The sequence below is a fragment of the Bubalus bubalis genome, chromosome 1 (assembly GCF_019923935.1).
Source record: "Bubalus bubalis isolate 160015118507 breed Murrah chromosome 1, NDDB_SH_1, whole genome shotgun sequence".
Taxonomy (NCBI): Eukaryota; Metazoa; Chordata; class Mammalia; order Artiodactyla; family Bovidae; genus Bubalus; species Bubalus bubalis.
In genome coordinates this window covers 113381488-113408054 of record NC_059157.1, presented here as the reverse complement: position 1 = coordinate 113408054, position 26567 = coordinate 113381488, and the positions used below count along the sequence as shown (strand labels likewise).

At 49.6% G+C, this 26567-nt stretch overlaps 1 protein-coding gene across 7 annotated transcripts in view; it reads left to right on the top strand.

Annotated features, from left to right (window-relative positions):
- MYLK (myosin light chain kinase) overlaps positions 1-26567 on the top strand; it is a 284510-nt gene that overhangs the window by 236825 nt on the left and 21118 nt on the right. For all 7 annotated transcript variants that reach the window (XM_044942611.2, XM_006078551.4, XM_044942623.2 and 4 more), the window contains 6 exons: positions 4419-4724; positions 15036-15068; positions 15164-15257; positions 16706-16909; positions 22667-22884; positions 24509-24632. In XM_044942611.2, coding sequence (XP_044798546.1) covers positions 4419-4724; positions 15036-15068; positions 15164-15257; positions 16706-16909; positions 22667-22884; positions 24509-24632 — 979 coding nt within the window. The remainder of the gene's footprint in view (positions 1-4418; positions 4725-15035; positions 15069-15163; positions 15258-16705; positions 16910-22666; positions 22885-24508; positions 24633-26567) is intronic.

Sequence of the window (26567 nt, the reverse complement as noted above, 5' to 3'; positions counted from 1 at the left end):
TCTCCAGCCTCAGCCTCGAAGGGTGAGGGAGGGCCGCTGCCTGTGCCCGGGTCTCCAGCCTCAGCCCGGGAAGGGTGAGGGAGGGCCGCTGCCCGTGCCCGGTCTCCAGCCTCAGCCCGGGAAGGGTGAGGGAGGGCCGCTGCCCGTGCCTGGTCTCCAGCCTCAGCCCAGGAAGGGTGAGGAAGGGCCGCTCGGGTTGGAGAGAGCAGCTTGCCCCAGACGAAGTCCTCATGTGACTAATTCAGCACAAGACAAACAGACCATTCTGCAGATCTTTAAAGGAGACGAACACAGCAGAGAGGATCCCAGATACCCAGTAACCACCCCCAGGGCTATCTGAGCTGGGAACTTACATGATTTTTAAGGACAGGTGATTTCACTTCATAACACTTGGCTTGGGCTTGAGCAAGATGCTTTCTTGATCTTATGTGGCCTGATAGCCTAGAAAATAACAGGCCCCTGGAATGAGGGTTTGGAGACATTTCGAATCTCCTTTTGGCTCTGCCACTGGCCAGCTGGGTGTTCTTGGTAAGCGCAGCACCTTGCCTAACCCCAGAGGGCCGGGATTACCCAGGTGCACAACCTGGGGGCCCTCGCAGCCCTGCCAAAGTTTAAAAGCTGCAGGTGCATGCAAAGGGAGGTCAGGGTGGGCTTAGATCCAGTCAAAGACCATCTTCAAATGCACAGGTGCATAGAGATTGTCAGTATAGAGAAGCATCAGAGATGAGATCCTTCGATTTCCCAGAAGTGAGAACATTTACTAAACATTTTCTAATCCTGGATCTATTGCCACCAAAGACCCTTCCCTTACACTCAGCATTTCCCATTCGGCTAGGCCAGTGTCCAGGGAGTTATGAGAGAATTCCACAGAAGCATGGAGCTTGGGGCCCCAGTCACTGAGCCCAGCTGGCCTTTGCCAGGCCGTGCCCAGGTCTCCCTCCCAGACTGAGTTTGTCTGCGTCATCCCCAGCTTGTCCAGCCTCTGTGTGCACTCTGTAGGTTGGAAAGAACAGAAGGCATCAGGCACAGCCCATGGCTCTAAGGGCAGTCGTGGAGGTGGGGGCTTCCAATCTCCCATGACTTCAGACTTGCCTCTGTTCTGAACTCCTTAATTTGGCATCAGATTCCTTGAAAGCATTGAGGTTTCACTTGGAATTAAAGATGTTCTCTCCAGTTTTGCATCTTCTCTTGTGCTTCAGGCCATGACATATGACTGGTGCCTGTTTTTTTCTCTTTCAGCCAAGAGACATTTGGAGCAGGTTGGGGGATTAATAGTACCTCTTCCAAAATAGCCATTTCTCAAAGTTTTCTCTTTTTCACTAAAGCAGGAGGGGAATATATCAGTCAGTAGAGTGTATCTATATTTGTTGTCTCAAACTACAGGACACTAAATGTGTCCAGTCAGAAGTTTTCCAGGCATATCCTCTAAAGGAGGCAAGGAGTCTGTCTTTCATCCTTCTTAGGCCTTTTTACTTCTTTTGCTGGATCTTAGAGGATTTGAATCACTTGCCTGTAAGAGAGTTTAGAGTAATAAACATCTTAGCCAACACCAGAAATATTTATAAAAAGACCAATATATCTTTTAGAACAAACAGTTTTTCTAAGAGAACATGTTGAACAACCAGTGAAAGTGGTTCCATCACAAGAGGCCTCCAGAGTGACTGTCACCAGCAGGGAGTGGCTCTCACAGCCCCAGAGTCATTCCAGGGCGAGTCAACCCAGATTTGGGCTGCAGGGGATGAATGGCTTCCAGGCAGTGCATTTCTGGCTGGAATGAAGAAGCAGCAGGATTTGGAGGGGAGGGTATGAATATGTATGTGTACAGGTATATATGGTATGTATGTGTATAGGTGTATGTGTATAGGTGTATGTGTATGCACACGTATGTGTATATGTATGTGTTTATATGTATATGTATATACACACATACACACACAGAATGTTTTTTTTTCTTCTCCATGTGCTTTGGTCGTCTGCAGGAATTTTCTTTGGCCTTCCTACCTAGCTGAGGGGTAGGAAAGTAGGAATCAAGTACATTACCTGGGTTCGCTTTATTTGATGCTCGCAAAACCCCTGAGAGACTGATATATAACCCCACTTTCCAAATGAAAAGAACAAGCAAAATAGTCTTGGAAGTTAAGGAATTAGTTGGAACTCACATAGCTTACAAATTCGCAGAGCATAATACATGACCTTTTTTGTTTGAGAACTCTAAAACTCAGATTGCCTTGGAGGAGATGAAGGTTACTGAAGATCTGTATCTGTCACTAAACCGACTACCTGCAGAGACTAAATCTGAAAAATAGGAGAATTTTGTTCAGAATTTTGTTCAGATGTGCTTAATCATGCTTAGTTGCTCAGTTGTGTCTGACTCTTTGCAACCCCTTGGACTTTAAACCACCAGGCTCCTCAGTCCATGGGATTTTTCAGGCAAGAATACTGGAGTGGGTTGCCATTTCCTCCTCCAGGGGATCTTCCAGACCCAGGGATCAAACCCGCATCTCCTGTGTCTCCTGCATTGCAGGTGGAGATGAAAAACTGTCAAAATTCTCAAAACTCAAGAACCTCATTAATGAACATACTGGCTGCTGTGATCTGCCTTGAAGTTGGCAGTGTTACTGGTTCTTAGCATTACTGGTCTGAGTAGGAAGGTGGCCAGCCCAAGGGACTGCTCCTAGTTTGTATCTTTGACTCATTTTCCGGCCCTTAAAGATGACTGTGATTTGCTACTGTGGTTTGCTTTGAAATTCTCTATCTCATTTTATACCAGTCCTAGGAGGTTGGAGGGCTTCCCTGGTAGTTCAGTGGTAAAGAATCTGTCTGTGATGCAAGATACCCAGGTTTGATCCCTGGGTCAGGAAGATCCCCTGGAGGAGGGCATGGCAACCCACTCCAGTATTCTTGCCTGGGGAATCCCATGCACAGAGGAGCTTGGCAGACTACAGTCCATGGGGTCTCACAGAGCCGGACACGACTGAACGCAGCAGCAGCAGGAGGATGAAGAGAGGGTGGGAGTAATGTTTTATAAAGTTAGAAATGAACTTCTGCAATATTGATGGCAGCTGCTGCTGCTGCTGCTGCTAAGTTGCTTCAGTCGTGTCCGACTCTGTGCGACCCCGTAGACGGCAGCCCACCAGGCTCCTCTGTCCCTGGGATTCTCCAGGCAAGAACACTGGAGTGGGTTGCCATTTCCTTCTCCAATGCATGAAAGGGAAAAGGGAAAGTGAAGTCGCTCAGTCATGCCCAACTCTTGGCGACCCCATGGACTAGAGCCCACCAGGCTCCTCCGTCCATGGGATTTTCCAGGCAAGAGTACTGGAGTGGGGTGCCATTGCCTTCTCTGATTGATGACAGCAAGGTTACTCAAACAGGATGTTTTCCTAAGAATATCTCATGACAACCTTGTGATCCAATGCTGTTATCATGCACATTTTCAGAGGAGGAAACTGAGGCACAGAGGCTGAGAAGTAGTGAATGAAGACAGAGCTGTATTCAAGCCCTGTGTGTGACTTCAGCACTCGCTGTGCTGTACTGACCCTCAGCAGGGCAGGCATTTCCCGTGTCCCAGAGAAAGCAGAGACTGGTTCCTGTTATGTCTCAGGCCACTGGCCTCAGGCCTGGAGGAGACACATGCACATACACACATTGAACTCTCTTTCGAGACATATTTTTGATGGGAAGCAGTCCACACCTCCTGCGGAGCTTCCTAGATCTGTTTACACTGAGAAATATGTTTATGACTTGGGCAAAGCACAGGAAATCATGACGTGTAGACTAGAAACTAGCCAAAAAAGACGGTATATTCAAGCAAATAGTATTTGTATTTGTTGGGCTTTCCACGTAGACAGGTGTTTGCATAGGTGTGACTGTGCAGAGGAGGGAAAGAGAGCCAGGACCAGGGACCACAGCTGCTTCTCCCTCGTTGTTGTTCAGTTGCTCAATTGTGTTCGACTCTTTGCAACCCAGCAGACTGCAGCACACCAGGCTTCCCTGTCCTTCACCATCTCCTGGAGCCTGCTCAAACTCATGTCCATTGAGTCAGTGATGCCATTCAACCATCTCATCCTCTGTCTCCCTGCTTCTCTTCCTGCCTTCACTCTTTCCCAGCATCAGGGTCTTTTCCAATGAGTCAGCTCTTTGAATCAGGTGGCCAGAGTATTGGAGCTTCAGCTTCAGCATCAATCCTTTCAATGAATATTCAGGATTGATTTCCTTTAGGATTGACTAGTTTGATCTCCTTGTTGTCCAAGGGACTCTCAAGAGTCTTCTCCAGCACCACAGTTCAAAAGCATCAATTCTTCGGCATTTAGTCTTTTGTATGGTCCAGCTCTCACATCTGTAAATGACTAGCTAATTCAAAAACCTTCTCACTCTGCAATTCTGCACAGCTGAGTGATGCTATGCTTCTGTTTCCCCAGACAAGCCAGACCCCCCAGCCGGTACACCTTGTGCCTCTGACATCCGAAGCTCCTCGCTGACCTTGTCCTGGTATGGCTCCTCATATGATGGGGGCAGCGCTGTACAGTCATACAGTGTCGAGATCTGGGACTCAGTGGACAAGACGTGGAAGGAACTAGCCACGTGCCGCAGCACTTCTTTCAACGTCCAGGACCTGCTGCCTGACCGAGAATATAAGTTCCGTGTGCGTGCAATCAATGTCTATGGAACCAGTGAGCCAAGCCAGGAGTCTGAACTCACAGCCTTGGGAGAGAAACCTGAAGAAGGTAGGCTGCCTTCCTTTCATCACTGGCTTGAGATAAATGTACATGACTTACCTTGTGTGTGTAGAAGTCTGAATGGAGAGTGGTACAGGGGAACTGACAAGACTTTGCTGGTGACTGTCAGGGTCTTTTGGGATCTTGCTTTCCAATGTATATACTGAACCGTACTCTAAAAGAGGTACCTGTGATCTTTCAAAAAATATTGAACCAGCAATTTTGATACACTGCCACCAGGGGGCGATGGTGTGTTAATCAGGAGTTCAGTTCAGTTCAGTTCTCAGTCGTGTCCGACTCTGCGACCCCATGAATCACAGCACGCCAGGCCTCCCTGTCCATCACCAACTCCCGGAGTTCACTCAGACTCACGTCCGTCGAGTCAGTGATGCCATCCAGCCATCTCATCCTCTGTCGTCCCCTTCTCCTCCTGCCCCCAATCCCTCCCAGCATCAGAGTCTTTTCCAATGAGTGAACTCTTTGCATGAGGTGCCCAAAGTACTGGAGTTTTAGCTTTAGCAACATTCCTTCCAAAGAAATCCCAGGGCTGATCTCCTTCAGAATGGACTGGTTGGATCTCCTTGCAGTTCAAGGGACTCTCAAGAGTCTTCTCCAACACCACAGTTCAAAAGCATCAATTCTTCGGCACTCAGCCTTCTTCACAGTCCAACTCTCACATCCATACATGACCACAGGAAAAGCCATAGCCTTGACTAGATGGACCTTTGTTGGCAAAGTAATGTCTCTGCTTTTGAATATGCTATCTAGGTTGGCCATAACTTTCCTTCCAAGGAGTAGGCGTCTTTTAATTTCATGGCTGCAGTCACCATCTGCAGTGATTTTGGAGCCCAGAAAAATCAAGTCTGACACTGTTTCCACTGTTTCCCCATCTATTTCCCATGAAGTGATGGGACTAGATGCCATGATCTTCGTTTTCTGAATGTTGAGCTTTAAGCCAACTTTTTCACTCTCCTCTTTCACTTTCATCAAGAGGGTTTTTAGTTCCTCTTCACTTCCTGCCATAAGGGTGGTGTCATCTGCATATCTGAGGTTATTGATATTTCTCCCGGCAATCTTGATTCCAGCTTGTGTTTCTTCCAGCCCAGCGTTTCTCATGATGTACTCTGCATATAAGTTAAATAAGCAGGGTGACAATATACATCCTTGACATACTCCTTTTCCTATTTGGAACCAGTCTGTTGTTCCATGTCCAGTTCTAACTGTTGCTTCCTGACCTGCATACAGATTTCTCAAGAGGCAGGTCAGGTGGTCTGGTATTCCCATCTCTTTCAGAATTTTCCACAGTCTATTGTGATCCACACAGTCAAAGGCTTTGGCATAGTCAATAAATAATCAGGAGTACAGTCCTGGAAAGCTGGAATTCAGGTAGACCTTTTCAGCATCTTCCCCTACCATCCTTCTCCCTCCTTTCTGCACTCCTATTTGAGGGTCTACTCAGTGTCAGGTACCTGGGAAATGAAGACCACTAAGAGAAGAAGCTTAAAAACCAACAGTGAAAATCTAACTTAAAATCTATAGTGAAGACCATAGTTAAGACTAACTATCTTGAGATGGGCCACATCCGTTTGATATTATAGCAGTATAAACAAATTGTGGAGATACAGCAGAAAGCATGAATAGTTTTGCCATAAAGCTTGGGAAAGTCTTCCTAGAGGTAATACTTACACTGAGTCTTGGAGAAAGGAATAGGATTCCAAGAGACAGGTCAGACAGAGAGAAGCATTACTCACAAAGGAAACACCGTGAGCAAAGGTACAAATTGGTAGAAACCACATTTTGAGTCTCTCATGTGTGGCCAGGGGAATATGCTGTGTGAGGTAGAATAGGAGGAAGCAACACAAAAAGGATAGTCTAGATAAAATTGTAAGCTATCAAAGGTTTTCAAGTAGGGGCTTGATATAGTTAGATCTTTTTTTTTTTTTTTTAGAGTTTGAGGAAGTGTAAACCTTTACAACTCAAGGTGTGGTCTGGACCAGCAGTCTTGGGATCCTGGGAACTTGTTAGAGATGCAGATTCTCCACGCCTGCCCCCATCCCCCGCCACCACCTGCCCCCCCCCCCGCCCCCCACCCCCCTCACCCCCACCCCCTCCCACCCCCGCCACTTCCCTAATACCTTTTGAACCTTCATTTTAACATCATCCACCCTCAGCCCCCCATGGATTCATATACACATGAATGTTTGAGAAGCACCTGAGCAGATGGGGTGGGGGGTGAGATTGAAGTCAGTAAGATATTTATTGGGCCTCTCTGTTGTAGTCCAGGAGAGGATAGTAAGGGAACCTTAGGAGGTGGAATTGACCATTCCTAATCACTTCTTGGGCAGGGAAAAGTTAGAAGAGTCTAAGATTACTCCCACATCTTGGCTTGTAACTAAACACAAATTCAGGAGCTGGCCACCTGCCCTGGCACCCCCACTTTTTTTTAGAGATTATTATGTTTTATGGTGGCTAACATATTTAACACTTGCTATTAATATACAGCCAGATTAAAGCATTTTGCATGCATTATTTCACACATCTAACTCAATGAAGTAGATACTATTATTACCCCCTTTTTATAGATAGGGGTACTGAGGTTTAGAGGAATGAAGCTACTTGCCCAAGGTCACAAAGCTTGAGAATGGTGTGCTGAAGCTTGAACTCAGAGCCGTCTGGCCCTGAGCCTGAGTTCCTTTGGTTACACTGATGGAGGAGGTTAGGCTGCCTCTTAGTGATTTAGAGGTTAGATAGCAGGGAGTCGCAGAGGAGGTGGAGGCTCTGGTTTTGAGGTGTCTGAGGGCTGTCCACAGGGAGGTGTCTTCAGACTGTTGAATGGTTGAGTCCAGAGCTCAGGAGAAAGGTTTAAGCTTGAGCTGTCTTCACTATTGAATTGGTAATTGAAGCCATGAGCATCAGTGAGGGCACAGAGAAGGTGGTAAGGAAAGTCAACACTGATGCAGAAATGAAGAAGACTGCATGACTGGGAGAAAGGACGAAGAGGGGAAAGAACCAAGGGGGGTTGCTGTGTTGCAGAAACACAGGAAGCAGCAAGTGGCAAAGAGGAAAGAGATGAGGGTGCGGGAGGATGTCTGGGTTTAGCCCTTTGCTGTGCAGTGATCTTTGAGAGCAAAGTCCATAGCACTTCTGTGCGTGCTCAGTCTCTCAGTGGTGTCCAGCTCTTTTGCAATCCCATGGACTACAACCCATCAGGTTCCCCTGTCCAAGGACTTCCAGGCAAGAATACTGGAGTGGGTTGCCAATGCCTATTTTGGGGGATCTTTCCGACCCAGAGATCAAACCTGCATCTCCTGCATTGGCAGGCAGGTTCTTTACTGATGAGCCACCTGGGAAGCTTCCATGGGGTATAAAATGGTTGGCCTGTGGCTAAGGAATGAATGGAAGAAGGAGGCCTATGTGGAATGTCACTTCAAGAAGCTTCCTGTGAATAGAAGAAAACAAGTGCTGTGAATTTAAGATGGAGAAAAGGTTGGGGGCAGGAAGGGAAGGGAGAGGGAAAGCAAGCAAAAGGGCTCTAGGAGAGAATGAGCTTTAAGATGCGAGGCAGAGAGGAGACTAATGGACCAGTGGCTCAACAGAGCAAGAGCCTGAAGCCACCCTGAGAGCCAGAGGCATCGTAAGTGTGGAAACTGTCATGACACGGTTACCCTCTTTAGTTTTAAAATTTAGGTTTAATATAGAAATTAAACTTTACTCTCAAGTTAAACAAGGGCTCCACAGAGAAAGTTTGGAGGATGCCAATGAAAAACACACCAAATTTAGAAATTTGCCTGTGCAGTCCTGCCTAGGGGGCCTTTGCCCAGGTGAACCCTGGAGATACTGGGAGATCAGGTCTCCTTGAGAGCTACAGCATGCTAGGTGGGGTGGGGGGAGACCTAGCCCGGGCCCAGGGCAGCCCTGCCAGTCTCTGCAGTTTCCTGGGGCTCCTGCCATTAGCTACTCACAAATGCCTGCTGAGAGAAGCAGAGCCGTGCAACTGCCGTCTGCAGCCCTATGACGCCCCCCTTCCATGTGAGCAGAGTGGGAGCAGACTGGTTGGAGTGGGGGTGCCAGGGCAGGTGGCCAGCCTCCAGTCTGCATGTTTTTAGTATTACTTTGTCCAAGAAGACGACTCCCCACCTCTTGGAAAAGTGACAGAAAGGGGATAACATGGCAGTGAGACGCACATTAGGGGGAAAGGAAAGCTTCCAAGGTCCTTTATAGCATACACCAGGAGAGACTGCAGAATCCCTGATGAGCCCCACACAGAGGGCCGGAGGCCACAGAAGCTGCCAGTATGGCTCCTAAGAGGCCTGGACAGCAGCTTCCAGGACTGTGAGGATGGTCTGTGGAGAGAAGGGGCTGAGATCACTTGGCTCCAGCCAGGTGGCCCCTCCCTTCTTCCCCACAGTCAGTTGAACCCCCCACCCCCACCCCTACATACACACTGTGGTTCTTAGATTCTCCTCCTGGGGTCCATCCTGGCTGGGAGCAGACAAATGTTGAAATGTTGAAATCTCCTGCAATCCAGAGGGGGTCCAGTCCACTCAGGGCTTCCAGGCTGGCAGCTCCCACCCTCAGAGCCAGATGAATGGTCTCAGGGGGAGGAAGGGGAGGGGCAGATCAGCATGTCCTCTAAGGGACGGAGGATGGGGGGATGGGAGGGGGAGGGTAAGGGGGGTGGGACTTCCAACCGAAGCTCTCTGTGGTCTGTTCAGATGCCTGTTAGTTACAGCCAGGGTCAATTGTCTCTCTTCTTTTTAAAAGTGCCGTGGGTCTCAGTGTAAATGTGTGTGTGTGTGTGTGTGTGTGTGTGTGTACACATGTACATGTGTAGAAGCAGGATGGGGTAAGTGATTATGGTAGGTCATTGCTGCGAGCCAGTGGGGTCTGGTCATCAGAAAGGCAGTGCCAGGGAGCCCTACTTACTCTAAGCCCCATTCACGTTGATCCTCATTTTCCCCAGAGCTACCACGGCCCCTTTTCCCACCACTTGAGCAACTGTAGCTTTTGGCTTCATCCTGACCTCGCAGCTCTGTCCCAGCCCTCACTCTGCGTTCATGCAGTGTGTCCTTCACCTGCCCTGTGCTCCCGGCGCTGAGGGTGCTGGGGATACAGTGGAGGCCACAGCACTGCACAGAGGCCCCCACCCAGCTCCAGTGGCCTCCTTATGCCTGGGCCACCTCTCAGACAGGCTCCCTAACCTGACAGCTCTCCTTCTTGACTTCCCAAACCTGGGTAAACTAGCACCTCCCCTTCCCTCTACCCTGAAAACAGCCACTCTCTCCTATCCCGCCCCCAGGAATCTCCACTCCCACTCACTTCATCCCCGGCCAGGAAGCTCCACTCAGCTCTAACTCCTAAATCCACACCATCCTTGCTCCTGATCCGAATTTGTTCTAGTCTGTATGCCTGCATGCATGCTCAGTCGCTGAGTTGTGCCCAACTCTTCATGACCCCATGGACTGTACAGGCTCCTCTGTCCATGGGATTTTTCAGGCAAGAACACTGGAGTGGGTTGCTATTTCCTCCTCCACGGGATCTTCCTGACCCAGGAATCAAACCTCTGTCTCCTGGTAGGCAAATTCCTTACCACTGAGCCACCTGGGAAGCCCTCTAATCTGTATAGTTGTTAGCAAACAGCTGTGATAGAGGCATCTTGCAGAGTAAGGGCTTCCTTGAGCCCCAAGGGTAGTTAGAGATGTAGAGCCCCCAGAGATGTAAGGAAGATCAGCAGCTCACCCAGTGCAGGGGGTGGGGTGCCGACCATGGCCATCCTCCTGAAGACGGGGGCGCCCTCTAGTGTCCACTGGGCACACAGCAGCACTCCGCTGTGCAAAGGGATCACTCTGTCCAGGGAGCCCACTGAGCACATGCCCTGTGAGGGCAGGAGCGCTATGCCTCTCCTCTCCCAAATGCCACTCCAGGGGGATGGGACTCACCTGACTGCATAAATATCTCAGAAACATATTCCAAATAGTTCTTGCACTTAACTCTTGCATCTCACAGCTCTGAGTAGATTTTTTGTTTAATATTTCATTGAAGTTCTTCCAACTGCAATTTAGCTCCTTCCTCAGTGGAAAGATGGATGCTCAACGGCCACCTCTCTCATTACTGCCCCTTGATGCTCAGAGAGCTTGACTAATTGAACTGTGGTCTTTCCCCCACTCCTCTGGGACTGTTCCTCACCTGACCGTTCCCCCTGCAAACAGAGTGGAGGCAGGACAAAAAGGAAAAGGAGGAAGGGAATTGTCTCAGCCTGGAGCCTTGGTCCACGTCCCACACAGAGGAAGGGTTGCCATGTAGCAGTGAGACAGAGACAGAGGCGTGGATTCCCTGAGCCTGAGCTGTGTCCCTACAGCCATGGATCAGGAAGGCGCTCTGTGTCTTGACTGCTAGGGAGAAAGGCAGGAGGTGAGGGTAGGTGTGGTGTTTGAGGTGACGGCAGCTAACACCACTTCTAGCTGGTGTCAGAGAGATGGGGAGAGGCGAGTTCTAGAACTGCCTGCTCTTTCAGGGCAACCTGGAATATGCCTCTGGGGGACAGGTTGCCGGAAAGTCCCTCGAGGGCTCACAATACTGCTGCTGCTCCTTCACTAGGAGAAGACAGACCATTTCTCCTGGAGATTCCAGGTCAAGAAAGCTTGCCTCTCTGTCCTCTCCCATCCTGCTGCTCATTTCACACCAGCATGTGTGGTGTGGGCACTGAAAGGTCAAGACAGGTCAAACCACTGTCTCAGTTGGGGCCTCCTGATGATGCCCCATCAGGACAATGGAGTTCCCTGACACTAAATGTAGTTATTATCATTAATATTTTGTCTCTAAGTCCCCATCCAGTAACTGGCATCCATGGGTACTTAGTTAGTGATTGAATGGATGTTGAATCTCTTGCTTTCTTAAAGTCCTATCTGAAATACCATTGTTGAACTCAGCTGAACATTTCTTGAACCTGTTTATTCTTCTTATGGTAACTCTTGAGATGTGATTTCCATATGCCTACAGCCTTCCCCCTATATGGGGTGTAACACTAATTTGTTCTCCCAAGTTATAGTATTCATTAGTTGGTGAAAGTTCATAACCCTAACCTTACCCTTGGCTATTGTGATTTTTTTCTTTAATCATGTCTGCTTTAGGCCCCTTTCCCAACTAGAGAGGCCTAACCCTTTCTGACTGTCTCCACATGGCAGCTCTTCCTGTCAATGACCCATACTTCTTCCAGCTCCATCAAGACTGTCTAACAGCCAGCATTCCAGGATCACATGGCCCCAGGTTCTACCCAGGACAGAATAATAATACCTATTTGCAGCCAGAGCACATTTCCCCAGTGACAGCATTCTGCTGGCCAGAGAACTTGGTTGAGGAACTGGGCTCCCAATTTTGGTCCTAACTAGATACCCCAGGACTTGTGAGGCTGAAAGTGTGAATGATCCAATTCTCCCTGACAGTGTGACTCCATCACTACCTTCCAGCTGCGTCGCTCTCACGCACGTTCTGGTTGGCTATGTCTCTGGCAGTCTCACTCTCAACTCTCAAATCTGTGATTTGATTTAATCAGTTTTACTCACATCCCGGGAATTTCTGTGAACCCTACCACTACTCTTAGAGTCCCCACTGATCGTGTTGTATTTTTATTTTTCCCTGGCACTTTCCTTTATGTAATAAATATTGCTTCCAATCCCACTTGTGTTCTAAACTTCACCCACAGTGTTTTCATAACTCTAAACAAGTCAGAGCCTCTTTTGTTCCTGGTCATGTGCTTATCATCTCTTTCAAGACTCTTTTCTAGTAAGGGGTCCTTGTCTGGTATGGGAACTGTGTGGCTTTTCTCGGGTTGTCTGCTTAGATTTCGGTCATTTGTTCTGCCCTCAGCTGAACAGAGGGGTTCACTATCCACAGTTCTGAGCTGCACCTTGTCCCTGACCCGCACCTTCATCCCATTTGTGAAGCTGAGCCCGCTCCCATACAAACCCTCCCAGCTGGCCAGCATCTAACAAACCCCTCCACCCATCTGCTCTGGTCTTCCTTCTACCTGCCGTCCACTTCCTATCCTCAGTCTTGCTCTGCTAGGACTTTCAGCAAATCATACCCTTTTCCTTCATCTTGTGCGCACACACACACACGCACACACACACTCTAGAAATCTTTGTCCTCCCTCTCTGGCTTCGCCGGGTCCTTCCACATCTTCTGGAAGCCTCCCTTGGCTCCCGCTGTCAACTGGGACACAGTCCACATTGTGGCCAAGCAGCACCTAGAACATCACAAAGCATGGACCCCAGGGCTAGCCAGGGGCCCTAGAAATCACCCAGAAATACAGCGCTTTCCTTTTACAGATGAGGAAACTGTAGCCCAGGAAGCAAAAGGTACTTGGCCACGGTCAAGAAGCCACAATGGCCCTTTAGGAACAGATTCAGTTCAGTTCAGTCGCTCAGTCATGTCCAACTCTTTGCGACCCCATGAACTGCAGCACGCCAGGCCTCCCTGTCCATCACCAACTCCCGGAGTTCACCCAAACCCATGTCCATCAAGTCGGTGATGCCACCCAGCTATCTCATCCTCTGTCGTCCCCTTCTCCTCCTGCCCTCAATCTTTTCCAGCATCAGGGTCTTTTCAAATGAGTCAGCTCTTCGCATCAGGTGGCCAAAGTATTGGAGTTTCAGCTTCAGCATCAGTCCTTGCAATGAACACCCAGGACTGATCTCCTTTAGGATGGACTGGTTGGATCTCCTTGCAGTCCAAGGGACTCTCAAGAGTCTTCTCCAACACCACAGTTCAAAAGCATCAATTCTTTGGCACTCAGCTTTCTTTATAGTCCAACTCTCACATCCATACATAACTACTAGAAAAACCATAGCCTTGACTAGATGGACCTTTGTTGGCAAAATAATGGCTCTGCTTTTTAATATGCTGTCTAGGTTCATCATAACTTTCCTTCCAAGGAGTAAGCGTCTTTTAATTTCATGGCTGCAATCACCATCTGCAGTGGTTTTGGAGCCCAGAAAAATAAAGTCAGCCACTGTTTCCCCATCTATTTGCCATGGGGACCAGATGCCATGATCTTAGTTTTCTGAATGTTGAGCTTTAAGCCAACTTTTTCACTCTCCTCTTTCACTTTCACCAAGAGGCTTTTAGTTCCTCTTCACTTTCTGCCATAAGGGTGGTGTCATCTGCCTATCTGAGGTTATTGTTATTTCTTCTGGCAATCTTGATTCCAGTTTGTGCTTCCGCCAGCCCAGCAATTTATGCTAAAGCAAAGGAAAACCAGGACCTCGGGACTGGGTGTGTTCCTCTGGACATTCATGTCCCTCTTCCCACCCTGACATAGCTGTGTGAACAGCCAGCATGGGCTGCTCACGTCCCTCCTTGCTGGTTTCCTGCATGACATCACCCTTCTCACTGTATTCCATTATTTCCTCTAAGACACAGCTCAGTGGCTCCTTCTTCCCAGATTAATTGCTCTGACTTTGTACTTACCCACTTGGGTCACTTTCCTCCATTGTCTACTTGGTTTGTGTGGCAATAACATGTGCTTCCCCATATAACACTCATAATGGGTATTTCAAGTATATGTATATTTGCCTCTCCAACTAAATTATAAGCTCCAAGAAATCACACCATGATGGAGAGATCACACCATCTGTATTTTGTTTTGTATACCCACAATCACTGGCAAGATATCTGGTACACGGCTAGAATTCCAGAAAAAGCTCAGTAAATAGATAAATGGATTTGATACTAGTAGAAACTATAAGAGGAGAAGGCAATGGCAACCCACTCCAGTACTCTTGCCTGGAAAATCCCATAGGCAGAGGAGCCTGGTAGGCTGCAGTCCATGGGGTCGCTCAGAGTCGGACACGACTGAGCGACTTCACTTTCATTTTCCACCTTCATGCACTGGAGAAGGAAATGGCAATCCACTCCAGTGTTCTTGCCTGGAGAATCCCAGGGACGGGGGAGCCTGGTGGGCTGCCATCTCTGAGGTTGCATAGAGTTGGACACAACTAAAGTGACTTAACAGCAGCAGCAGCAGCAGAAAGGGACTATCCAAGTTGTCTGTAGGTTCTAGAAACTAGAAAAATGTGAAGATGGACATGTCTAGGAGACCTTGAAAGGTGGGGATGGAGGAGGGGCTGGGTGGGGTGAGGAGGCCAGGGCCTGTCAGTGTATTCGTGGCCCTGTTGCAGTGTGAAGCCTCTGATCCCATGGCGATGCACAGAGCTCTGGGCTTAGTCTCGTGCTTGGGAAGGCTGAAGCCAGACAAGGCCCCCAGCTTGCTTAGCTCACGGGACCTTCAGTATTAATCACCTGTATCCTCTCTGCCCCCAGAGCCGAAGGACGAAGTGGAGGTGTCAGATGACGGTGAGTGCTGGGCCCTGTCCTTGGGTAGACTCGAGGGGTGGATGGGGGTGAGGAGGGATCTGATGGCTCACACTCACCCCGCCCCAACCCTGCAGATGAGAAGGAGCCTGAGGTCGACTACCGGACCGTCACGGTCAATACCGAGCAGAAAGTGTCCGACTTCTACGACATCGAAGAGAGACTAGGATCGTAAGTGGAGTGGGAAGTGGAGTGGGCCCCCTTCTGGACCCCAGAGTGAGGGTGGCGCGAGGTTAAATTCCATGCCTCCTCTTCCCGTCCTTCCCTGGGTTCTGCCAACTCCCCAGACTGAGGTTCTGGGAAGACTTGACCTGCGAATACCCACAAAAGCATCACCAGTCCAGGGCTGTCTTAGGAGCTGCTGTGCCCGGGGCTCAACTCCGCAAGCTTAAGCAGGTCCTTCCTTCTCTGCGCCCCCGCCCCCATCCCTCCCGCAGGACATAACCCAGGGCAGCCAGGCTGGCTTGGCCTGTCTGTAAGATCCCTTCCCTTGGATCTATGCTCCCATTCAACCGGTCTAGCTTTAGTGCTGCAGCAAAATATGCCCGCTGGATACACAGTTCCCATCATCACCCCTCACACCGCGAGCTTGGTCCACAGTCTTTGCTCAGGCTCTTCCCTGGGTTGTGGAGACACCAATGGACTCAGACCCCAACACTGAGGCCTGGGCATAGCCAGGCTGTCCCCGCCAGCAGCAGCAGCATCCAGGGCCTCCTGCCTCCCTCTGACCATCTGTCCTTGGAGGAGGATGGAAGGTGGAAGAAAAAAGAATGGGGCTCAGCTTTTATTTCCGGAGGGTTTCTGGCAAGTAAAGGAGTGCCATCAACCTCATAAGAGTCCCGAACAAGGACCCTGTGCTGTGGCAGGAGTGAGGTCAGAAGACTGCCACCACCCATCACCACGGAGGAAACAGGGCCTTGCTAGGCTGTCTCCATGGCCCCGGTGCTGAAAGTGTGTGGAGGCAAGGCAGTTGCCCAGAAATTCTCTGTATTTGGGGAGGACTTCCTCAGCCTGATGTCATGGATCCCTTTGGGGGGAAAGGAAAAAAAGTCTGTTGCCAAGACCGAGGCCTCAGCCCAAGGAAATGACGGTCCTAAAAGAATAGCAAGGACTTCCCTGGCAGTCCAGTGGTTAAGAGTCTGCACTTCCACTGCAAGGGGCATGGGTTCAATCCCTGGATGAAGAGCTAAGATCCCACATGCCATGGTGCGGCCAAAAAAAGAAAGTATTTACTAATAGAACAGCAGGACTAGACAGAGTTTGGGTAAGAATGTGGGGCCATACACGGGCTGACATTGACCAGTGATGGAGAGCAGATTTGTCAGCCTTAGCAATGTGCTCCATTGATCTAGAGCAGGGACTGGCCAGCTTTTTCTGTAAAGGGCCAGATAATGAATATTTTAGGGTTTGTGGGCCAATTCGGCACTGCAGCTCCTGCTCTGCTCCTGAAACCCAAAGGCAGCCACAGACAATGTGGACACAAATGGGCATGGCTGTGTTCCAGGAAAACTTTATTTATAAAAAGAGGGCAGGGGCCACATGTGTCCCACAGGCTGCCGCTTGGCCATCCCCATTCGGTGGACAGCTGGGCTAAATTTCTCTCTTCCTTTCATTCACAGTGGGAAATTTGGACAGGTCTTTCGACTTGTAGAAAAGAAAACTGGAAAAATCTGGGCAGGGAAATTCTTCAAGGCGTATTCGGCCAAGGAGAAAGAGAACATCCGGCAGGAGATCAGCATCATGAACTGCCTGCACCACCCCAAGCTGGTCCAGTGTGTGGACGCCTTCGAAGAGAAGGCCAACATTGTCATGGTCCTGGAGATGTGAGTGGTCCGGCGAGGGGTGGCCCTGGCGCAGTGGGTCCGGGAGGCCCTCCTGTTCCTCCCCTACTGCCCCCCCACCCTACCCCCACCCCCCAAGATGGAGAGCACTCCAGGCAGGACTGGGACGTGCACGACACTCTGCAGCCCGTCTGGCCAGGTGCTGACCACTGAGAACAGCCCACTGTGCACGGTGCTGCTCCCAGCCCACTGCCCTCCCCTGCCCTCTGCTCAGCTCCAGAACACACTGTTAGGTCCTTGAGGACCCCTTTGCCCCTCACCTCCCTGTGAAAGGCCAGGGCAGCCCCTGTGCCTCCTTGGTTTCATTCGGGGCATCCTGACCTAAGGTGGCTTTAGAGCAGAAGTGGGGGATAGAGCCTGTGAGGGAGAAGGGGGCCCAGCCTTGCCCCTGCCCTCTGCTCTGTCCTGCGTGCCCCTGGCCCATGCTGGTTTGCTCTCTCTTCACCTCTCACTCACCCAAGAGCAGTGCTTTCTGAGCTGGCTGTACAGAGGCAGGGAGATGACCAGATGACATGCAGCCAAGGCTTCCCTGGATTCTGTTGTTTCTTCAAGTCCCAACCTTCTCTTTCTTCCCTCTGAGCTGCTGGTCTGCGTGTGCACAAACACACACACACATACACACAACAGACACATACACACAAACACACACACAAATGCGCATACTAGAGTCGGTAAGCCAGGCCTCCTCCACAGTGTGTATTTTTTAAGCATTTCCTCTCCTTTTTATAATCTGAATTTTAAAAGTATATGATACAATCATATCAAAAAATATAAGAAAATATACAATGAAAGTCTCATTCCCACACCTGTCCCCCATCTACCCGTCATCACCACCGGTAATGAATTTTGTTAGTTCTGTGTCCTTCCAAAGTTTCTTTATTGAAATGCAATCATTTATTATTTATAGATATGGTGGTGGTGGTTTGGTGGTGGTGGTTTAGTCGCTAAGTCATGTCCGACTCTTGCGATTCCATGGACAGGGGAGCCTGGCAGACTACAGTCCATGAGATTGTCCAGGCAAGAATACTGGAGTGGGTTGCCATTTCCTTCTCCAGGGGATCTTCCCAACCCAGGAATCGAACCCGGGTCTCCTGCATTGTAGATGGATTCTTTACCAACTGAGCTACAAGGGAAGCCCACTTATAGATATAATTCACATATATTTTCATATTTCTCACCCCTTAACCCAAAGAGAAGCTGCACTCAATATTCTATACTTGGTTTCTTTGCATTCAACAGTGTGCCTTGGAGAGGCCCATACCAGCAGCCAGTGGTTCCTCATTCTCCCTTCTCCCTGGGATCTCATCATGTACATAGACCACAGTTTATTTGTCTTCTTTTGATAGGGGCTTGGATGTTTTCCAGGCTTTTGCTTTACAAAAAGGCAGTGTTTGTAACCTTGTACATACATCTTTACCCTCATGCCTGCTTTACATCCATAGGATAAATCCCACGAAGTGTGGGAGTGCTGGAACAAAGGAGATGTGCATTTGAAAGCTTTGGCAATATTCTGAAATCACCTCCAGCATCCTTGAATTGCTCATGCCGAGACTCAGGGATCTCAGTCCTTTGGAGAGGACCCTGTTAACATCTCAGTGTCCTTTCCTAGGAAAGCTGAAGCCAGCGAGGCAGCCCCAGTTTGAGGAGTGACTCCCTGCACTTCTTGAGCCTTTTGGTGTGTTTCCTTTCAGTCTGTGCTCCTCGGGGAGGGCAGTCACGGTGAAGAGACAGACTTGAGTCTGAGCAACCTCACTCCAATCCCTGCTCCGCCTCTTGTTGCATGACCTTGAATAAGTTACCCAAGTGTGCCAGTTGTTAGTTTTATTATCTGTAAAAGGAGGCTGTAAACCACCCCGTGAATAAAGTGGGACTTAGATGGAATAACATGTGTCAGGCAGAGGCTTTATAACTGAGAGTTATTCTTAGGAGTATGATGCATTGACTTTTTCTATATCCCAGTCTTTTCTCCACTTAAAATTATTTTGTGAGCATTTTAACACACAACTAAATGTGTGGAAATCCTACTTTTCAGGAAGCCCGGGGGCAGCTTCTATGACTGTTGAGCCATGATTCTGTAATTATGAAATCCTTCCCCTGAAGAGCAGTATTTGATGAGACTTTTTAAATTCTGAAGTTCTGTGCAACTTTCACACAGATTCAAAGAAAATCCTCATTCGTCAGTTGGAATCAGTTTTCAACCCCCAATTCAAACTTCGCTCCACACTTCTAGGGAAGATTCCGCCCGAGTGCATGGCCTCACTCGTCATGCCCCCACAACAGCCCCGTGGGCTTCTGCTCTTCACATTTATTGTACAGCAGGTTGCTTGGTCCGGGAAGTGTGGGCATGTGGGGACATGTGAAAAAATGTCTCATCTTTAGAAATTAAACCTTGAGCAAGTTCATGAGAAGGTGCAGGAGGGGGTAGGAAGCAGCCCGGCCTGGGTGAGGCCGGGCAGCAGCACCAGTGGGCAGAATACCATACTTAGCTTGGAATTGGGACTTGGCAAGCTGGATGGAAAATGTTGGGAGAAAACGTAAGAAGGCTTCATCTGGTCTGGCTTTCATCCCTCTGCCCCACGCCTCCCCCATGGACAGGAGTGAGTCTTCCATGCACAGACACCAGATGATTCTCCTGCACTTGCAGTAAGGAGCTTGCCCCTTGATAGGAGCTCGACTAAAGTTGAAGGAGTAGATTGATACTCCGTCTGTCCTTCCCTTCCATGCTTAAATAGACCTGGCATTGACAGGGAAAAGGTTGGCTTTCAGCAGTACAATCTGTTCTTCTCCTTGTTTGATGGATAAACAGATTAAGAGAAGGACAATCCCTGGTGATACAGAAAAGTGAAACTGTATTCCAAGGTCCCAGCTTTCAGATCAGCTGCCTCACATACACTGAGAAAGCAGAGTTAAAGTATCTTCAGCTTTTCTGACCTTTGATTACAGGACAAGGCCCCACCATTGTAGCAGTGTTTCTCTGTTACAAGGGTTCCTTCAGACTCCTCTTCAGGGAGTCAGGGATGGTCCTTGTGGGACATTCCAAGTGGTGGTAGGACCCTGAGCACCCAAGCAGATGCAGCTTAGGCTGAGTCATCCGTTGCCTGTCTTACCTTTGTGCTACCATTGGCAAAACTGATCAAAGGAGAAGCAGCTGGCTGCCATGACACAAGGGCAGGGACGGGGTGTGGAGCCCCATAGAGTAGCGTCCTTCTGGCTGCCAACGAGGGCTGGCCGTTATCTACAGTTGGGGGATAAATACAGTCCCTTGGGATAAGGTGGGTATTCATTAGTTCATTCACTCCCGCTCTCACTATTTATCTATTAAGTATACATTTCCTTGGCCCAATCTTGGCCTGTGGCTTTATCCCATTGCTGTGGATGGTAGCTTCTTTCCACCCAGAGTCTTGAGCATTTGGAAGATAAACCTATACAGAAGCAATAATCCTATTTGTGTAAGCCCTACCATCCTTGAAAATGAACCACAGGAACAGTTTTCAAAATACATTAAATAGGTTTGAATTGGTGTGAATCTGTATGCACCTTTGTTGAATAGACTACCTCTGGAAATGCAGCAGTAACCATCTCCATGGCTCAGATTTCTACCACTCATTGCCACAGACACTCCCCAAGGATGCTACAAAAAAAAAAAAAAAGGTTGCTTGCTTTTTCAGAATATTTAAAAGTAAACATTTTGGGATACCTTGTCTGTGCCAGATATTGCCAGGTATAAACAGGGGTCTAGAGATGAACCAGACTTTTTCCAGACATATTCACAAACAACATTAAAACAAAGCAGACTTGATGCAAAATGTTCAGAGATGAGACTATGGGAACCCACAGAAGGAATGATCATATGATGAAATCGAGAGTGGTTTATCAGGGGACGTGAATTTCAGCTGGCCTCCCAGGGGTGGTAATTGAGTAAACCAGTATTTCTCAAACTTATCTGATGGTAAGAATGACCTGCGGTACTCACTGAAAATACGGATCACAGACCCTGCCAAGATTTTCTAAATCAGAATCTACAGGAGAGAAGCTTGGGAGTCTGTATTTCAACCATAGCCTCCTCTGCAACTGGTTGTTTTAAAATAATAATAATAATTAGTATTATTGAGCACTTACTATATGCCAGGCACTTTTCTAAACACTTTACCTGAATTAATTCACTCAGTCTTCACAGAAACCCTGTGAGGTGGCACTATTTTTACCGACACCTTGCAGATAGAAACGGGCTCAGAGATGTTAAGAACAGCCTGAAACCTAGGAACTTATGAAGGGAAATTAGAGTTTGATTTAGAGCCTGGGTGGAGAGCAATAGAAATGAAGGGTTTGAGGACAGAGGCGCCACCTCCTGGCTGCGCAGGGACCTCCTTTTCAGTTGGTTCTAAAGTGTTGGTTCTAGCGCCCCCCAGTGGCCACTGGAACAAACCGACCTTTACCAGTTCAGAAGTGAAAGTCTGTTCTGTGGTGATGGAAGCCTGCAAAGGCTTCAGTGGTCCCATGGGCCCCATTGTGCATCTTTGTCTGTCTCTTCCTCAAGGGTCAGTAAACAAGATCCATTTGACCCCTTTAAGGTTGTCAAATGATAATTAACATGTTCTGAGCACCCACTGTATGTCAGGCATGTTTTACGGAAGTTCCTTCACTCCTAACTACTATGGTGTAGGCACAGGTGAGGAAACTGGGGCTCAGAAGGGTTAAGTAATGTGCCCATTGTCACACAAAGTCAGGGTTCAAGCTCAGCTCTTGCTCTTCTTGATGATGACTTCCCTTAGAAGAGGGAAGGCCCTTGGAAGACGACAGGCCTAAAAAGAAGCCCACTCAGCGTTGTTCAGCTGATGGATCTATAGGCCATTGTGGAAAAGAGCGTACTAGTGTCTGGATGCTACATAAGTTACCAAGGAGAGCTTTAAACTTTCTGAGCAAGGAAGGTGGGTTGGAGGGCTGGGAGAGAGGCCCCATGCATTTGCACTGAAGGGAAACATGTTGGCTGGCTGTAGCCTCTGGGCCAATCCTTAGCAAAAGGTGCCTGCAGCAGGCCCCAGAACCACCACGGCCAGGATCCAAAGTCTATCCAGGCAGGAAGGATGTACTACACTCCCAGCCTGAGCCAGGCAGCCAATGAGACACGTTAGTTATGGATGGAGGAGTAAACTGATGCTATAGGCCTAGCCAGAGGAAGCAAATTGGTCACAACTACAAGTATTAATATGAGTTACAGCCAATTAATTTTAGAAAATGTGCTGAAGCTCCTTATTATTGGAGATATTTTTCTGTTTCTGGCTTTGTGAAGCCACTGCTTATGGAGACTGTGAGTATTTTAAGCTTCAGTTCTTTACGGCTGAAAGACATGGCTGGAGAACAGGATGGTCCCTCACATCTACAGTTATCTGGGGGAAACAGGCTACCTGGAAGTTACCCTTTCTGCTCAGGAGAGCATTGTGGATCTCTCAGCTCATGACCACCTCTGAAATTGTCCAGCCTAGATGTTTCCCTGAATCCCCCCAAAGCTTAGCAAGCACAGGCAGGGTCCCCCAAGCAGGAAACCAGGAGGCCTGTGTCCTCCTAACACAATGGAAGGCTGAGACCCACATAATGAGGCAGTGGCCTAGAACTTAGAAAGCTGCAGAACATGCCCAGCGCCCCCAACCCCTGGGCGTTCCTGCCCTTGACCCCTCCCCTAGCCTGTCCTAGGCCAGTCTCCCCGCTCCTACGGTCTGAGTGCCCGCTCTGTCCCCGCAGCGTGTCCGGGGGTGAGCTGTTCGAGCGCATCATTGATGAGGACTTTGAGCTGACGGAGCGGGAGTGCATCAAGTACATGAAGCAGATCTCAGAGGGGGTGGAGTACATCCACAAGCAGGGCATCGTCCACCTGGACCTCAAGCCCGAGAACATCATGTGTGTCAACAAGACAGGCACCAGGATCAAGCTCATCGACTTCGGTCTGGCCAGGAGGTTGGGTAAGGCTGAGCTGCCTCCCCTGTTGTCACCAACGCGTCATGGCAGTGGCTGTTTGTGCTCCATTCCGTGGGTGCTAAGGGGGATGCCCCAGATTGGAGCTGAGATCAGAGACCGTGGAGACTGCCCCTCCCACTTACTAGCTGTGGGAATTTACATCTCAGATTATCTGTAAAATGGGGTAATAATGGTACCCACCTCATAGAATTGTTAAGGGAATCAAATGAGCTAATACATTAGAATGATAAGAGCAGTGCCTCGGGCATAGTATGCACTGTATAGTGAAAGTCGTGTCGGACTCTTTGTGACCCCGTGGACTATACAGTCCGTACAATTGTACGGACTATACAATTCTCCAGGCAAGAATACTGGAGTGGGTAGTAGCCTTTCCCTTCTCCAGCAGATCTTCCCAACCCAGGGATCAAACCCAGGTCTCCTGCACTGCAGGCAGATTCTTTACCAGCTGAGCCACAAGGGAAGCCCAAGAATACTGGAGTGGGTAGCCTATCCCTTCTCTAGCGGATCTTCCCGACCCAGGAATCAAATGGGGATCTCTTGCATTGCAGGCAGATTCTTTACCAACTGAGCTATCAGGGACGCCCGAGTACTTATAGGGGTCAGCTATTCGTTTATATTATGATGATTATTTTCACTCTGGCGCCTTCATCAGCAGAACATTCTGGTGACGGTGCATCCTGCTGTCCAGTCTCCAGAGCACTTCCACATCCTTTCCTTCATTTGATTCTCACAGCAACCCTGTGAGGTAGGCAGCGCAGATTTGTGAGCCTCAGTAATAGACCAGGAAGCTGAGGTCCATGTAACTTTGCCCAGCAAGTCCCACCACGAGCTGCAGTGGAATCAGGCCCTAGGTCTAGGCCAGGGTCCTCTGAAGCATCTCTGCTGTTCCTGCATTTGCAGGAGGCAGGGCGTGACAGGGGAAGGCAGACGGGGACTTAGTACCCAGCCCTGGAATCATTTTGGTGGGTGATGGTCCTTTAGGGCTCAGAGGCACCACCTAGGGGTTATGGCTTTTCCTGACTAACCTCCCGGCAGCTCCTGGGAGGAGAGACATGACGCTGCATGTGGAAAAGTGGTACGAGGAGAAGGGGCGCGCAGCTCAGGAGTCAGACTACTGGGTTAGGTCCTGACCACCATTAACTGGGTGGGCGAATCAGTCCCTGGGCCTCCCTTTCCTCCTTAGGAAATGGGGGTCATGCTCCTTCTTAGGCAAGAGTATTAAACAGGAAAGTCTTCATAAAGCAGGCAGCGGAGCACTCACAACAGAGTGCACGGTGGAGGTTATTGTCAAGCACAAGTCACAACCCCTGCATCGGGAAGCTCGTAGGAGAGACAGACGCACAGAAGGCCATTCCATCCGGGGCAGGGCTGTCACGGTCTCTCCCCACTCCCCCAACCTCACCCTAGACATCTGAGTTGCACGTGTAGTTTGTCCGTTTTACTGGTGTGTCTGTGCACTTTTTCTGTGAGGAGACCGTTGTCTCTGTGCCGTTTTGCAAGGGGAGAGCTGCTGAAGGCCGGCCTGACTTGTGTCCCTCCTGGCATCGACTCACCTTGGGTTGGCTTAGGGATGTTCCAGTGATTGATCGCTCTCCATCCTGGTTGCAGAGAATGCAGGGTCTCTGAAGGTCCTCTTTGGCACCCCGGAGTTCGTCGCACCTGAAGTGATCAACTATGAGCCCATTGGCTATGCCACGGACATGTGGAGCATCGGGGTCATCTGCTACATCCTGTGAGTCCTGGGCCGCACGAGGGAGGGCCCCAGGCTGCCCTGATGTTGGAGGGACCAGGGCAGGGCCTGATGGGGAGCCCACCCAGAGTCAAGAGGGCCACAGGCTCCCAAGCCCCTCCTTGCCGCCCTGCCTCGCTCCTGTGCTCCTGGTGATGTCCACAGCCTGTGTCAACTTCTGTGGGAGGGTCTAGCTCCACGCACACGGTTCCCATTCTGGGCCCATCCTCATCCCTAAGGCTGGCCAGCCTGGGGCCTTTGGTCAGGAGGGCAGGAATATGGCTGCTGCTCCTGCTGCTAAGTCGCTTCAGTCGTGTCCGACTCTGTGCGACCCCAGAGACGGCAGCGCAGCAGGCTTCCCCATCCCTGGGATTCTCCAGGCAAGAACACTGGAGTGGGTTGCCATTTCCTTCTCCAATGCATGAAAGTGAAAAGTGAAAGTGAAGTCGCTCAGTCGTGTCCGACTCCTAGCGACCCCATGGACTGCAGCCTACCAGGCTCCTCCGTCCATGGGATTTGGCTGGTGCTGTGTAATTTACCTTCGCATGTGTTTGTGGGTCTGTAGAGAAGCAGAGAGGGAGCCTAGGTGCGCATCTCCTGTGGGTGTCATCCTCAGGGGACCGCACCCCATCCTCATGGCAGCAGGACACCACTGCCAGCCTCATCTCTGAGTTCAGTATATGGACTGATTTGATGACAGAGCCTTTAGTGGGGCCAACAGACAATGGAAAGCTACTGTATAGTAATTAGAAGTGGGAACTTAGGTGGAAAATAGGGAGTCATTCATTTACAAATGCTGCAGAAAAGCAAGGAGGCCAGGGATTCAGACCAGGTCTGCACAGACGGTAATCTGCGTGAATCCCCTGGGCCTCTCCTTAGATCACAGGTTCTGATTCAGAAGTTCCGGGGACCCGAGAACCCACATTTCTGACAGGCTACAGGTATCTGATGGTGCTGGTCTGAACTCTACACTTTGAGCATCAGACCGTAGAGCACACCCTCTTGCTGGAATCTGGCTGATTCAGTCTCTGAAGTCCCAGGCTGCAAGCAGGCATTAACCTCAATGGAAACCTGAGCTTTGCGGCAATGCACAGTTATGGGCTGGTTTCCCTGAAACTGCAGCTGTGCATGTAGTCATTTTGAAAAAAAACTGCTGTCATTAAAGCAAAAGGACAAATTAAACATTCTCATAGAAAACCTGAAGGAGACCTCTACAGGTACTTTCTTAGATCCCCCAGGTCTTTGGACCCCATTGTAAGAAATGGCTTTAGGTGATTCTGTTGCACAGCCAGGTTTAGGAACCACAGTTACCAACGCTTTAGCAGAAGTGGAGTGATTTTTTGGTGCAGTGAGGCATTTACATGTGCTCAAGAGTCTGACTCTCCCGGTGGCGTGTTAGGACGGCTTCACTCCATTGAACCTGTGTCACGGGTTCTGGACCCCAGAGAGTCATGTTCTTCTCTGCTCGGGGTCACCCCCACAGCATAGCCTCACCCTAGGGCAACAGAGGAGAAACTGTGGCCAGGAGTGCCTCTCCAGGAGAAAGAGAGCTGAGGAGCGAAGAAAACTACACCAGACTCTATGGTTGTGGCCCCTTGGTAAATAGAGAGAGCCAGGCAGCCAGGGCTGCACCAGGCTGGATGGTGCTCTCACTGGATCTTTCCCTGGGAGAGACACCTGACTCTTGAGAAAGCCTTTTGTCAGCTACATGTGGCCTGGCTTGGTCCCTGGGTTCCCCTGCAGCCATCGAGGAGACTCATCTTGCTGTCTCCATCAGTTTTCCCACTGGTATAGGATCCGGATCATCAGTTTGGTCCTCAGGACAAACCTGGGAGTGGGGCGGGGCAGGCAGTTGATCATTATTTGACATTGAGTTCATGGGGCCCACGGAAGCCCACATGGCCACCCACTTCCATAGTCCTAGAGGGTGGCGGCTGT